Raw genomic sequence first — 12,809 nt, forward strand, 5'->3', positions numbered from 1 at the left:
TGACCAAAAAGCCCACCTCCACAGATCTTACTAGAGTCATCAGTAGATATGTATTGGTCCTCAAGACAGAACTATTATCTGATAAGTAAAAGCAGCTGTTGTAGACAGTTATGCTATCACAAGTTGTGTCTGCTCTGTGGAAGGGCTTGAATGGTGCCAATGAAGAGTATTAAAAAAAAAAATAAATCCCCAAAACGAGAGAAATCTTTTGGAACTAACAACCGAGAATTCACCTTGGGAGCTCAGAAACTAGTAACCGATGTCTATGTAGCAACTTTAAACCACATAAACATGCATACAAAATTTCCCCTCTATTTCTCTCCTTAGTTGGAGTCAAAATTTTGATGGTTAGATTCAGAAGGATAGAATAACTTCAATTGCTTTTATATGTATGGCTCGATACATGCTCTACCTCTGTAAATACATGCTCTACCTCTGTAAATGCTCCTTCTCTTTGCTTTACATATACTAGCCGTCGTCATGCAGGTGTTAGATAGAGTAATGAAAACAAATGGCATCTGTAATTGTTTCCAACAAAAATCAAGATTCCTTAAAGACACTGCTTGGTAAATCACCTCAGCCTCCAGATGAAAAGATTTTGTCTTCTCATCCAGAAAACGCAGGTTGTGTGTGCCACAAGAACAGAAGACATCATGTTTTTTCACTCAGTGAATATATACAAAATGGCTATGCTACATCACTACATTCCCCAATGAATAGCAAGCAACAGGCTATACTAGAACAGTTGCATTTAATGCCTTTTCATCTAGACTTTGTCCTTAAGAAGTGATGATATAGACATGACTGTTGCACAGAAAAAAAATCGGTACTTTTTCTGAGTCATTGCAGAATGACTATCAGGAAACATGGTAATCCACACCTACAGGGAGGAAAACTCAGGCAGCAGAAATGGACCAGGTAAGATGAGTAAGTAAAATTGAAAGGCACAAGGGAAAACATGAAGTGAAAAGATTCACATAGAAAAAAGACAAAGAGGGATGTAGCAGAAATATAAAACATACTGACAGGTCTAAAAGGAACAGATCGAGAATTCTGGTTGTATTAGTCTCACAAAACAAGGAGAAGCAGATGGCCAGCAAAACTGAAAGGTGTCAAATTCTCAACAGGATTGAAGCAAAGCAATCAGGGCTAGATGAGTCTACGTATACCAATACCTACATACTGTTTTTGTACATACAAAAGCTTGCCCCTATTAAAAGAAGTGATTAAAGCCAATTATACTTACTGCTGTCATATATCGCATCTGATATAACGGGATCAAGTTTCCGTGTGAAACTACCATTACTGTCAGGAAGAAAGGCTGTAAACATGAGACGCACCACACTGAGATCCATTTCTTTAGTCTGCTGTATCGCTGCCTGACGAATAATTTCTCTTTCTCGTTCTGGAACCAATAAGTAGACAGATGAATTAACACAGGGGTAGGGGACCCATAACAAAACAGAAAAAGCATTTTCCAAACATTACTATCAAAAGGCACCAAGAGCAAGGAAATGTTTACCTTTTCATTTAGTATCCATTGGTTTCTCTTTTTAAGCAGACAGGAGCAGCTATTCACAATATACTGCATTCATCTTGCAGTTTGTGCATCGGTTGTTATTTAAGATAAGGTATACAATTAAGAGACAGACAGAAAATGACTATTTTCTGCTCTCAGTTTATAAAGGTTGCAAAAAGGACAAAGGCCACCACAAAGGACATTTGAATGACTGATACTAGAGTGATAAAGAGAAGGCTGGCCCCTGTATAAAGTGCCTGAAAGCAACGTAGACCACAGGTTTTACAGGCATTAGGTGAAATGCAGCCGAATGAAACAGTATTTTCAAAGGAGGTCCCCAAGTTACTTAAGGATATCATGTCTTGAAGCAATAATGCAAAATTACTCTATTTATCAGCTTATTAAAGAGGATAAGAGCAATGAAATATAGGTGCAGAGGTGAGTACAGGCAGCAACTGAAGGAAGTTGCTCCATTCTCATGTGCGTGTTGACAGCAGAGACTTGCAGATTCCCTAAAACACGGCAACATCACGCCACCTCTTAAAGCACATAGCCATAGGTTGTTTTCCTACCCAAGGCCTTTTTCTGGCTAAGAATCTGTGTTTTCAGAAGCTAAACCTGTTCTTAGTAAAAGGCCTACTGAAACCAGGCCATTATTTCTACGTACCAGTTAGCTGTCTGTCTCCACTTCCTTCTGCCTGCAGATAGCCAAGTTCAGGATGCACCAGGAGTCCCGGGTTGTATCCTTTTTTGCAAGCATCTATCATGCGCGTTTCCAGAGTTTCAAACACTTTCTTCTTCGTGACATGAAGTATTCCAAGATTTGCAAACCTGCCAAATTTTGATCGAGGGAAGTATTTTCTTAATGCTTTATGCCAAACCTGCAGCAGGCAGTCTCTCTCTTACCAGAGGAAGCTACACAATGGAAGGCAATGGAAGAACTCTATAGGCTGGCTTAGGCACTATTAATTCTTGAAGGCAAATTTTCTAGCAAGAAAAATTCAGCCAAGCTTACAAAACATGTAAAATGTGCACTGTTATATGGCAGATATTGTATGGGTGGACGGCATTTTCCCATGGCAAAATTAGTAATCTATTAGGTTTCAGACCTGCACTGTGGAAGCAACTTATAAAAATTCAAAATTCTGGCTGTCACACCTTGTTTGCTCTGTCTTGACAATGACATTAATATGTCATCCTATACAGCTGTTATGCAGAGCTACTGCTCAGAATAAGCTCCATCCGTTCCAAATGATTTGGAGAGCAAGCTAAAAAGCTAATAACAGTGCAACATTTTTCCAAAGAAAATGTTTTAAGCAAGGCTCTGAACATTCAGCAAGACACTTCAGGTATCCATGTGAATGAAAACTTCCACAATACAAGATTTGCTTTTGTAAAAATCTCCTGGCACATTTAAAAATCAATTAGATCTGGAAGTATGAAAACAAGACAATAACTCAATTTTCATGTGGGTCAATTGAGGATAGGAAGGCTGTTTCTAAACATCTGATGAAAAACAAGACAGGTTAGGAAATGAGCCAAACTTTTCAAGATGAAAAGGAGCATTTCAAATAAAGCTATTCAAATTGTTGTGCTTGGTAAAGTTAGTGCACTGGGCTTGGACATCAAAAGTTACAGTTTAAAAGAATCTCTCTCTCCCAACCTTCACAGCTTTTTAAACTTCTTCTTCTTCACCAACAAAGGCATTCTTGAGATCACAGAATGAAAACTCACAGCCAGCATGAAACCTGATCTAAGCCTGAAAACGTAGACAGGAGCCTCAGCACCATTTACTGATATAAACAATTATTCTTTTAAATTAAACAAGAACAGACCAACTACAATTTCACTACAATCTTACTGCTTTAAACTTAAAAAGTTTGACTCATTTAGTATTTTCATGTTTATACATGTCTTGCATTCATTTCAAATTTACTAAGCCTATTTTTCTTAATGCTTTCCTCTTCACTATATGCCTATTGGCAGATTTTAGCAAAAGTAAAACATTGATCAAAATGGTAGGAAAAGTTTTTCTTCAGTAATTTTACAGTCCCTTCTCTTTGATTGAAACTACTTACATTTTAAAGAATGGGCTTACAATACAAATTTGGACTGTACACTAAGAGACTGAAACGCTACAATTTCTAAGTGAAAATTATTTGCTTAAACCTTCTTTAGCTCATTTAGTTTGCTTAGAGCAAATTCTACAAAGGTGAGCAGAAACCCCATTTATCTTTCTTTTTAAGATACAAACAAAACGCAGATCACAGACTAGTGCTCCACTTAGCTGCCTCTTAGTAGTATTTCTATATTGCTCCTTACAGTGTTTATATTTGGTTCTCTCTCCCTTAGCCCAGCTTTACGAATGAGTTGACAGACTTACCCTACAACCATATCTTTAGGTCCTGCATTAACCGTGCATACTCCATCTTCACAAAATTTACCCACCAAGCTGTGAGCATGTAAGTGGACGTATTTCCCATTAGTAACTAACTGGACGATTACTTTTGCAGGTCCAACATAATTGCAGATCTGTAAATAAATATTATAAAAAAGTGGAATTGTTTGTTTGGTTTTTTTTAAAATGGAACAAGTAGTGATTCCAGTTGATTATTTTCTGTCAGCTAAATACAATTGAACTTACATAGGAGATGTGTATACATTTCCTCATGAAATACAAATGACAAACTAGCTGTACCAGATCATCACAAAGAAAAGCCAACACTTTTTTTGTAATTAAGCTCGACATACAAATGGCAGGAGTACTGACCAAAAAAGTTAAGAAATAAAACAAAGCTAAAGGAAAGCAACCTTCTGTTTCCCAAATTATGAATCTTAGTTTTACATTCTGGCCAGTTACTCCACATCAGTCTCCTTCAATTTCAATTACTACATTGAATTCACAATAAACATTGTTACATGTTAAGAAGCATACAGAAAATGTATGTATTTAACAAAAGCCCCTGCACGATTTTTCCCAATTTGAAAACAATTTAAGAAATTATTATTAAATATTATGATTGTTTTAAAATATTTTGACCTCACTACAATGACACTTCAGGTAGCGATTTTTAAAGTGAACTAATTCTATATTCATAGGTAGTTTCTCAGTTCAATATGCTACAACAACACATATTACCCAGTCCAGTAAATATTTTATTTAAGTAAACATGAGGATATATGCTAAACCCCCACCTAAGATTTTGCATGATTGGAACTACGATAAACTGGGTGCCTTAGTATAGCCAACTCTGGAGGACTACAAAGCTTGTTTTCCCTATTATAGTTTCTAATCACCGTACATTTTTAATAGCTTTTAAAATTGTGATGTCAAGTAATGCCTTAAAAACAAACCTAAAATTACTAATAATATACTGTATTAGTAAGTTCTTTGCTTTACACGTATTATTTAGAACTTTATTTTCTTTCCTCACAAATAATACTCTTCAAGTCAGTTATCAGTTACGCATCACTTTCAAATTATGCTAAATATAAAATTACCCCACTTTTAAAAAAGCAAACATTACCTTCCCTTCTAATTCACTTACTTAACCCTTTTATCAGTGTTGTTTTTTTTCCCTCCTCTCTAATTTTTCTTCTAATTTGCCCTGGGCAAAGTTCTTTGTACTACAGCAGCTTATAGATCTAATCAACCAAGGTATTAAAGGATCACGATAAACATTAAAGTGATGAAACAGTGATGAACTGAATACTTAAGGTTATATTGTTGATAAAATGCTGATAACCAGGGATTGCCATAATTTCACCACATTACTAAGTCCTGCTAGCTTCCTTCACTCCAGTTAACCCCCCTCTTGAACCCATTCCATCACAGCTGAAACACTCTGCATACATACCAATGCGTGCCCTTCCCCATCTTCCTATTCACTGCTAAAAGCAAAAAAAAAATTCCAACTATGAAAGAGCTGTTCCAGGAGGAACAGGTGTGCAAAAGTCTTCTCATTACTCACTGCCTGCTAGTTAACTGTATAATACTGTATTAACGCGCATTTTACAAGTGGCAGTTTCTAAAATACAAAACATGGGGTACTCATGCTTCCCTCCTGTTTCCAAATTGTAATCCCTCCTGGACTGAAACAACAAGAGAGATGCAGAATAATCACTGCTTCACCATTTCCACCATCTACCAGCAGTGAGAAAATGAAGAAATCCCTATGTAACTTTCACAAAGTCATCTGAAAATAAAAACGACTGTGCTTGGTGATACATGTCACCACTACAATTAACCTTTCGAGAGGGGGGCTTTTAAAAAATTATTTTAATTTTATCCCTCACTAAACAAACCTTTCCCTGCTATGAAGTTCCCAGCACATCTATAGTGTTATATTCATTATGAGTAACATGCGTGTTCTAGTATCACATCAGAAAAGTTCAAGACAACCCTTCATCAGCTGTTAAAAACCACAGTGAAACTGTAGGTAGGACTGCTGCACGTCAAGGACTTTCCAGCCTCTGAAAGCAGAACATACAACTGCAGCGGTAACGAGATTGCAATCTCCCCCTGTTACTCAGCTCAGCATGATCTTTGTAGTGTCTCTCAGGGGAAAAACAAAAGAATTCTTAAAACGTAATACCTTATGTAGGTCATAAGGCAAGAAAGGACTATTTTTGTCTGCCAGTCTGATGTCCTATGCTGCAAAAGCCACAGAACATTCCTGAACTGTTTCCTACCTGTATTCCTTATTGGCAGATTTCCCTACTTGATTTTTGAGACATCCAGGTCACTTCGGTGCCCAGCAAAATAGCCTCAGTGGTTAAATATCATAAATCAAGCCTAAAATAATTTTCAGTGATTTTGAATCATTGACACCACCATTTCAGAATAACTTAACATTTATTCTGGCATTAAGGTATACAAATAACTATCACCTTTTACGAAAGAACTTAAAAAACACTATCAAAAGCATTAAAAGATAGAGCGTATATTACAATCCTGACTATCTACAGAAACCTAAGCATCATGGTGTTGACACAAAAACATACAGTCAACATGAGAGGGAGATGGCATGTGTGTGCTGTACTGCTCGAAATCAGAGCTGTGATCTGAAAAAAATAGCTACTGAACTTCAAATTGGAGATAGGAGAGAAAAAAGAAAATAAGGAGTTCCTGGGAAGAACATAGCTGTAATACTTGATTACATCCTGTACTAAAGCAGCATTCAATTGATCTAATCTGATAAAGTTAAAATGCTGCAGGCTCACATTTATCTGCTGTTTCTGTTTGAGAGAGATTTGTCTGAGAGATTAAAAGGACCCTGTGAACTTGAAATTGAGTCAATTTCAAAACAAGAGTTGCAAGTTTTTTCAGTTATTTCACATCTTCCTGCAATCCAGACCCTAGCCAATTTTTTATAGTTTCTGAAACTTTACAAAAATTTATAAAGGATGTTTTCCTACTTCAAACATGTTTTTTCCAGTTACTCTTACTGAAAGCAAGAAGTGAAACTGACTGGCCAACGACAGAAAGCAAATGATGGAAAAGACCATGTCAAACCTACAAAGCCAGCAACTACAAAAATACCTATTTCTCTTTCTAATTACTTCACTATAGCAACAATAGCCCCAATCCTGCCTAACCTTCAGAGTGTGACTAGTGCTGTCCTCAATATGCACATACAAAAAGCGTTCAATGGATGAGATGCCGCTCACTCTATATTCAACACAGCAGCAGCACTTTTTTTCAGCTGCTAGTTTAAGACAAAATATTTCAGATGTGGTACAAATCATTTAGACAACTGAATACTTACTTAGAGGACTAAGAATATGCAATGTAAAGTAACTTAAACTGATGGAAGCTGAAGATATTCTGATTCTCTGAATGTGAGGTCACTCTCATGCCAAAAATACAAGTTAGGTGCTCTGCTTTAGGAGCCCAACTAAAGGGATCGGCACCCCATATTCAGCCAAATTTATGATAACAGTAAAAAAGCACAAATCTCACTGAATTTAGCTTTGGCTGAATTTGGTTCAGGACAGGTTTTTAAGAGGGGTAAAGAATTATAACAAAAAGTCTGCTCGTCCTTGTCTCATGTCTATTCCTTAATTCAGCTGCTAAATGAATTTTTAACTTGTAATCAGTGATCAGTCACTCTACAATATAATTCCGGGGCAGAGGGGGAGTGGAAAAGCAAATACGCTGCTCCTTTCTTCACCCAGAAGGCTCATCAACAAAGTAACTTGACTAATTTTCCACAAATTCCCCTCCTGATCTTGGAAGTATGTGCTGAAATCCCCGATTTCAATAAGAACACTTATCTCCAAATTGAGGTATAATTTAGGATAGCTCCAGGACATGCCTGGATGGGCAGTTCTCCTGTTCAGGTGCCCAGGTTTGGGGCTGCCTAACTGGTACACAGCTTCGATTCTCATGCTGAACTGCACAGTGTCCAAACTCATGGCAGAAAGATGGTGCTCATTAGCTCTGCACACCTCTGCGCAATCGGTTACTCAGCCTCTGGGCTGGAGTTGATTTACATCCAGCTCACAAAGAATAGGCAATTTAAGTTTGCAGCCACCCACGTAGATTTGCCCCCAAGGAGATGAAAATTCAGGACATTTCCTTCATGCCACTATTTTCAGCAAATTCTTTTCACACCCAAAACTAGATCTAGTACTTCAGTGTAAAACATGAATATGCCTACACTAACATCAGTATGCAAGATCAGGACAGACATGGTAAATGCGTAAGAAGGCCAGTGGAAATTTTCAGTGCAAGTTTTCTCACAGTTTTTCAAATACATAAAAATATCAAATTATGAATACAAAAATTAGATAGTTAAGTAAGCTAGTGATAATATTAAGCAATGCAATCTTATTCTTTCTTATACTGTTGATCGTTTTTTTCCCCTGGACAAAAAGCTAATGATGAATAAGCAGCTCAGGAGCTTTGATTTCAACTGTTCTAGATAGTAAAAACTTCCAGCACTGTGTTACTTACAGTAAGTAGATGAAAATTAAATGAAGAATTTTAGGTAGCTTTCTACTAAAATCATGAAACTTGTCATGAAACATGACTTCATTATAACATGTTCAGTATCTACAACTTCTCTGCTCTCCATAACTACATGCAAAGTTACATAAAATTCTCTGAAAATGTAGGATGTTTTGTACATGATCTTAGGATTACTCTTAGCAAAGACAGGGTTAAACAAAGGAATATAATTCCATAAGATGTAAAGAATTATTAATCTCATTTGTTATATTATAGAAAAATACTACTGTTATCTAGACTCCATTTGTCATGGCTGCGTTGTTAAAGTAAGAGGTTTTCAATCAATTCCACATTGCTGGCCAGTGCAGATTTGTTTTAAGTGTAAAGACAGGCATTGCAGAGTAGCTACACTAACTCCTGACCTACATCATCTCCTAATATCCTATACAGAAGGTGGTTAAATATGTAATTAACTACCAAAACATCCTGCTTAGAGACACAGCAAAGTCTTCAGCACTCAAGCCTTTAAATGAAAGATACATCTTTCCAGCTCAGTGTTCCAGCTCAGCCACAAGTTAGAGACTGGGGGGGGTGGGGTGGGGTGGGGGGGAGGGTGAAGTTGAATAGTTCACGTTGTGCAAGAGGTCATATCAGATAAATGTGTTTTCTCTTGGCCTACGAAAAGGGAATAGGGAGTCGGCAACGCTTTTTTGTGCACTGAAGATGCCTATTTTCAGGACATCCCGTGGCAGCTACTGGTAAATTACATCAGTTTTCTGTGAAGAGTTGGCCAAGCAGAAGAGAGATCCCAATGTGAGCTGCACTGACCACACTATGACCAAGGTTTAGAGCTCTGTCACAAAACCTACTTTTTACAGTACAGCCAAAACTCATGCTACTGTCCTTTCACAGCACTGTGATCAACTAATGGAGACTAATGGAGGTTTTATGGTGAAAGCCCTGGCACAAAAGTAAAAACAAAAAACAAAACAAAACAAAAACACAAAAAACCCAAACCAAAACAAAAATACCCCAACGCAACAAAACCCAGCAATCTTCAATTGTGCTCACCTCAGTTATGACAAGGTGAGCACCCTTTGACAAAACACAGAAGAGACTTACAGGAAAAGGTGTGAAACACTTCTGTCTTTACTGGCACCACTTGAATCAAGAACAGGCACTAACAAGCAATGGCCTTGAGGAATTTACTTGTTGTGTTCCCTTGCCAGCCTCTCCCAGCAGGTGTTGCCATGTGGGGATTTGTACTAGAAAAAACCCAGATGCACAGTAGGATGAGAGAGAGGGAGGGGAAGGGACACACGTGTGTATGTGGGGGGGGAAGCTTTAGATGAAATTAAAATCTGATGATCAATGAAAGCAGAAGGTTTGATGGAAAGCCAAAGAACATTTTGCTTTCTAGTTTACTCATGGAGAAATTCCATTTTCTCTATAACTCCTCACTGCCTATCTCCTTGGAATGCTATTGTGCGACCCATCACACCTTTATAAAGGATCACTTGTATTATTATCAATACAGACTGGACTGGAATCCAAAGATCTGGCTCAATTGAGGTAAGTTATTTTATATCGGAACGTACCAGTGAAATTTCCATTCATTGGTTCATCATTACCGTCACAACAGGAAAGGGAAAAGCAAGAAGATCCTTTGCCTGGGCTAGTAAATTTTCATAGGAGTTTTGCAAAGCTATATGAAATCAGCTTTCCCAGCCTCTTCTCAATTTGCAAGACTAACACCCTAAGCTATCTCTGCCAATGCTGATTATTTTCCATTGAGTCACACTCATACTGATTCATTATGGAGATGCAACTGTTCCAAATTCCAGCCTTTCTCAAGAACTGTGGAAGAACTACACACATACTGCAGAGAAAGCTAAGGAGTGGCACACACCAAGACAGAAGCTGACTGCTTGCCACTCTTCCCTCCCCTCTCTCCCCATAAAGCAGAGTAAGAGATAACACCAGAATTAAAACACATTAAGAGATAACACCAGAATTAAAACATTAACCCTGCTCCTCATGAGACAATCTCTAGTGCAACAGTTCAAAGAGGTAATGCAATACACCAAGACTAACACTTTCGTAAGTTAAAAAAATACTGAGAAGACCCAGTGTATCTTTTCCGCACTTCCATGGAAAAAGAATTTGCCGCAAGAACCATAGGCAAAGACAGTTCTTCTCTAATCTTAGAACGATTAATCACCACTGTTATAATCTTCATACTGCGCTAGCAGAAAATGTTGCTTTGATTAACATCCTTGAATTTTTTCCAGGGAAAAAAAGCCCCAAAAAACGTTCAGTGAAAACGTGAACGCAATGCTGTTCTTATTAAAATGAGAAGTTTTCTGTTGACTTTAAAGGAAATATGTCCTTAAGAGCCAAGTATCCTAGAGATATTGAATAAGGAGTAACATGAACAGAAAAGGAAGGAAAACTTGGTAAATAGCATCTTAGAGTGAAGTGGAATAACTGACCAGACTCATGTTTTGCAGTATGCTAGAAGTGGAGTAATTGAGCAACTCAGGCCGTGCTTTAAGCTAAAACTCTGCACCTTAGGGAAGAGCTCCATTAGTCTGCACAAGGGCAGTGAGGTAGTAAGTGCAGGAAAGCTTATTGCTTAACTGCTAGCAGAGAAATACAGTGCAAAAATAACTCCACAAATCTAAAGATACCTTGCTTTTCAAAATCAATTACATTTTAAAAGGTGGGACTGAAATGCAGTCAGTCTTGAGTAATTTCACACAAATTTATGTTGATATGCAGTAAGGTCATATACACATACATATGACAACTGCATTCAGTTTGCAAAATTTATGATTTATGTACTTACTTTGACCTGAGGGTATGATTTTTTGTTCTTTTCACTAGAAGCACCAGGAAGTCCACCATGTGAAGGCCCTTCGCATACGTATCGGAAACGAAAGCCCCTCTGTGGAAATAAAGGCAAAGAAACTTGAAAGCTGTTTAGAAACAAAACAAAACAAGTGCACACACACACACACAAACAAGTTTTGCCCAAATAGCCCACAAACAGAAAAGTTACAACTGTTCATCCCTGAAAAGCTGTCTGGGTGCTGCTTAACAAAGCACCACTGAACTGTAGCCCTGGAGAAACTGTTCTATTCTCGCTCTTACACGCAGCAGCAACTTGAATTTTTTCTTTCAGTAAGCGAAGATATTTTGAAGCAGAGTTCCATTTGTACTCTCAAAAAAAGATAAGAATTAAAAGATAGAGAATCCAAGAGAGAGACACTCTCCCATGATTGCTGACAGGTAGAGAGAATTAAAGCCAATAATAATCAAGGATGTCCAAAGCATCGTAAAGAAGATGAATGAAACAGAAATGCTTCTTCCTTCTGGGAAGAGCATACGAAAGGTGTATCCCCAGCAGAGTCCAGAAACAGCACAAAAGCTTCAGGAGACTTTGAATGGCTGGGTTTTCATCTCAGCTACACAAATAGATGTCTGAATATACTTTAGGCCAATGGAATCCTGGGCTGCATAGGGAAGAGTGTGGCCAGTAGGTCAAAGGACGTCATTCTCCCCCTCTACTCTGCACTGGTGAGGCCACAACTGGAATAATGTGTCCAGTTTTGGGCTCCCCAGTTCAAGAGGGACAGGGAACTGCTGGAGCGAGTCCAGCAAAGAGCAACTAAGATGATTAAGGGATTGGAGTATCTCCCTTATGAGGAAAGGCTGAGAGAGCTGGGACTCTTTAGCCTGGAGAAGAGAAGGCTGAGGGGAGACCTTATTATGGCGTACAAGTATCTAAAGGGTGGGTTGAAGGAGGATGGAGCCAGGCTCTTTTCAATGGTTCCAAGTGACAGGGCGAAGGGTAATGGGCCCAAGTTAGAACACAGGAAGTTCCGTTCAAATACACGGAAAAACTTCTTTACGGTGAGGGTGACAGAGCACTGGCACAGGCTGCCCAGGGAGCTTGTGGAGCCCCCTTCTCTGGAGATTTTCAAGACCCGCCTGGATGCAGTCCTGAGTAATGTGCTCTGGGCAATCCTGCTTTAGCAGGGGAGTTGGACTAGATGATCTCTAGAGGCCCCTTCCAACTCTGAAAACTCCATGATTCTGTGATTTACGAGGATATCTAAAGCAGTCCTGCAGATATGTGGGACTTACCATCTTGTGAGTGGTCAAGCAAGCCCTTAAGTAATTTCCTCTAATACACACAAGCTGTGTATTTATTAGATGTAGTAACAGATGAGTAGATGTGTAAACAGTGGCTATAAATAAGCTTATATAGAACAATAGGAGAAGCTGTGGGGGCTCCACATAGGCATCGAAGATTTCCAGTTTAAGGATTATAAT

The 12,809-nt window shown here is 38.3% G+C and overlaps 1 protein-coding gene across 1 annotated transcript in view; it reads right to left on the reverse strand.

The window, feature by feature from the left end:
- Positions 1–12,809, reverse strand: part of NFKB1 (nuclear factor kappa B subunit 1) — a 60,344-nt gene that overhangs the window by 24,456 nt on the left and 23,079 nt on the right. The window contains exons 5-8 of the mRNA XM_082483013.1: positions 11,320–11,418; positions 3,903–4,051; positions 2,187–2,350; positions 1,247–1,405 (exon numbers count right to left, since the gene is read on the reverse strand). Coding sequence (XP_082339139.1) covers positions 1,247–1,405; positions 2,187–2,350; positions 3,903–4,051; positions 11,320–11,418 — 571 coding nt within the window. The remainder of the gene's footprint in view (positions 1–1,246; positions 1,406–2,186; positions 2,351–3,902; positions 4,052–11,319; positions 11,419–12,809) is intronic.

Source organism: Vanellus vanellus, assembly GCF_965231255.1.
Source record: "Vanellus vanellus genome assembly, chromosome: 4".
NCBI lineage: Eukaryota > Metazoa > Chordata > Aves > Charadriiformes > Charadriidae > Vanellus > Vanellus vanellus.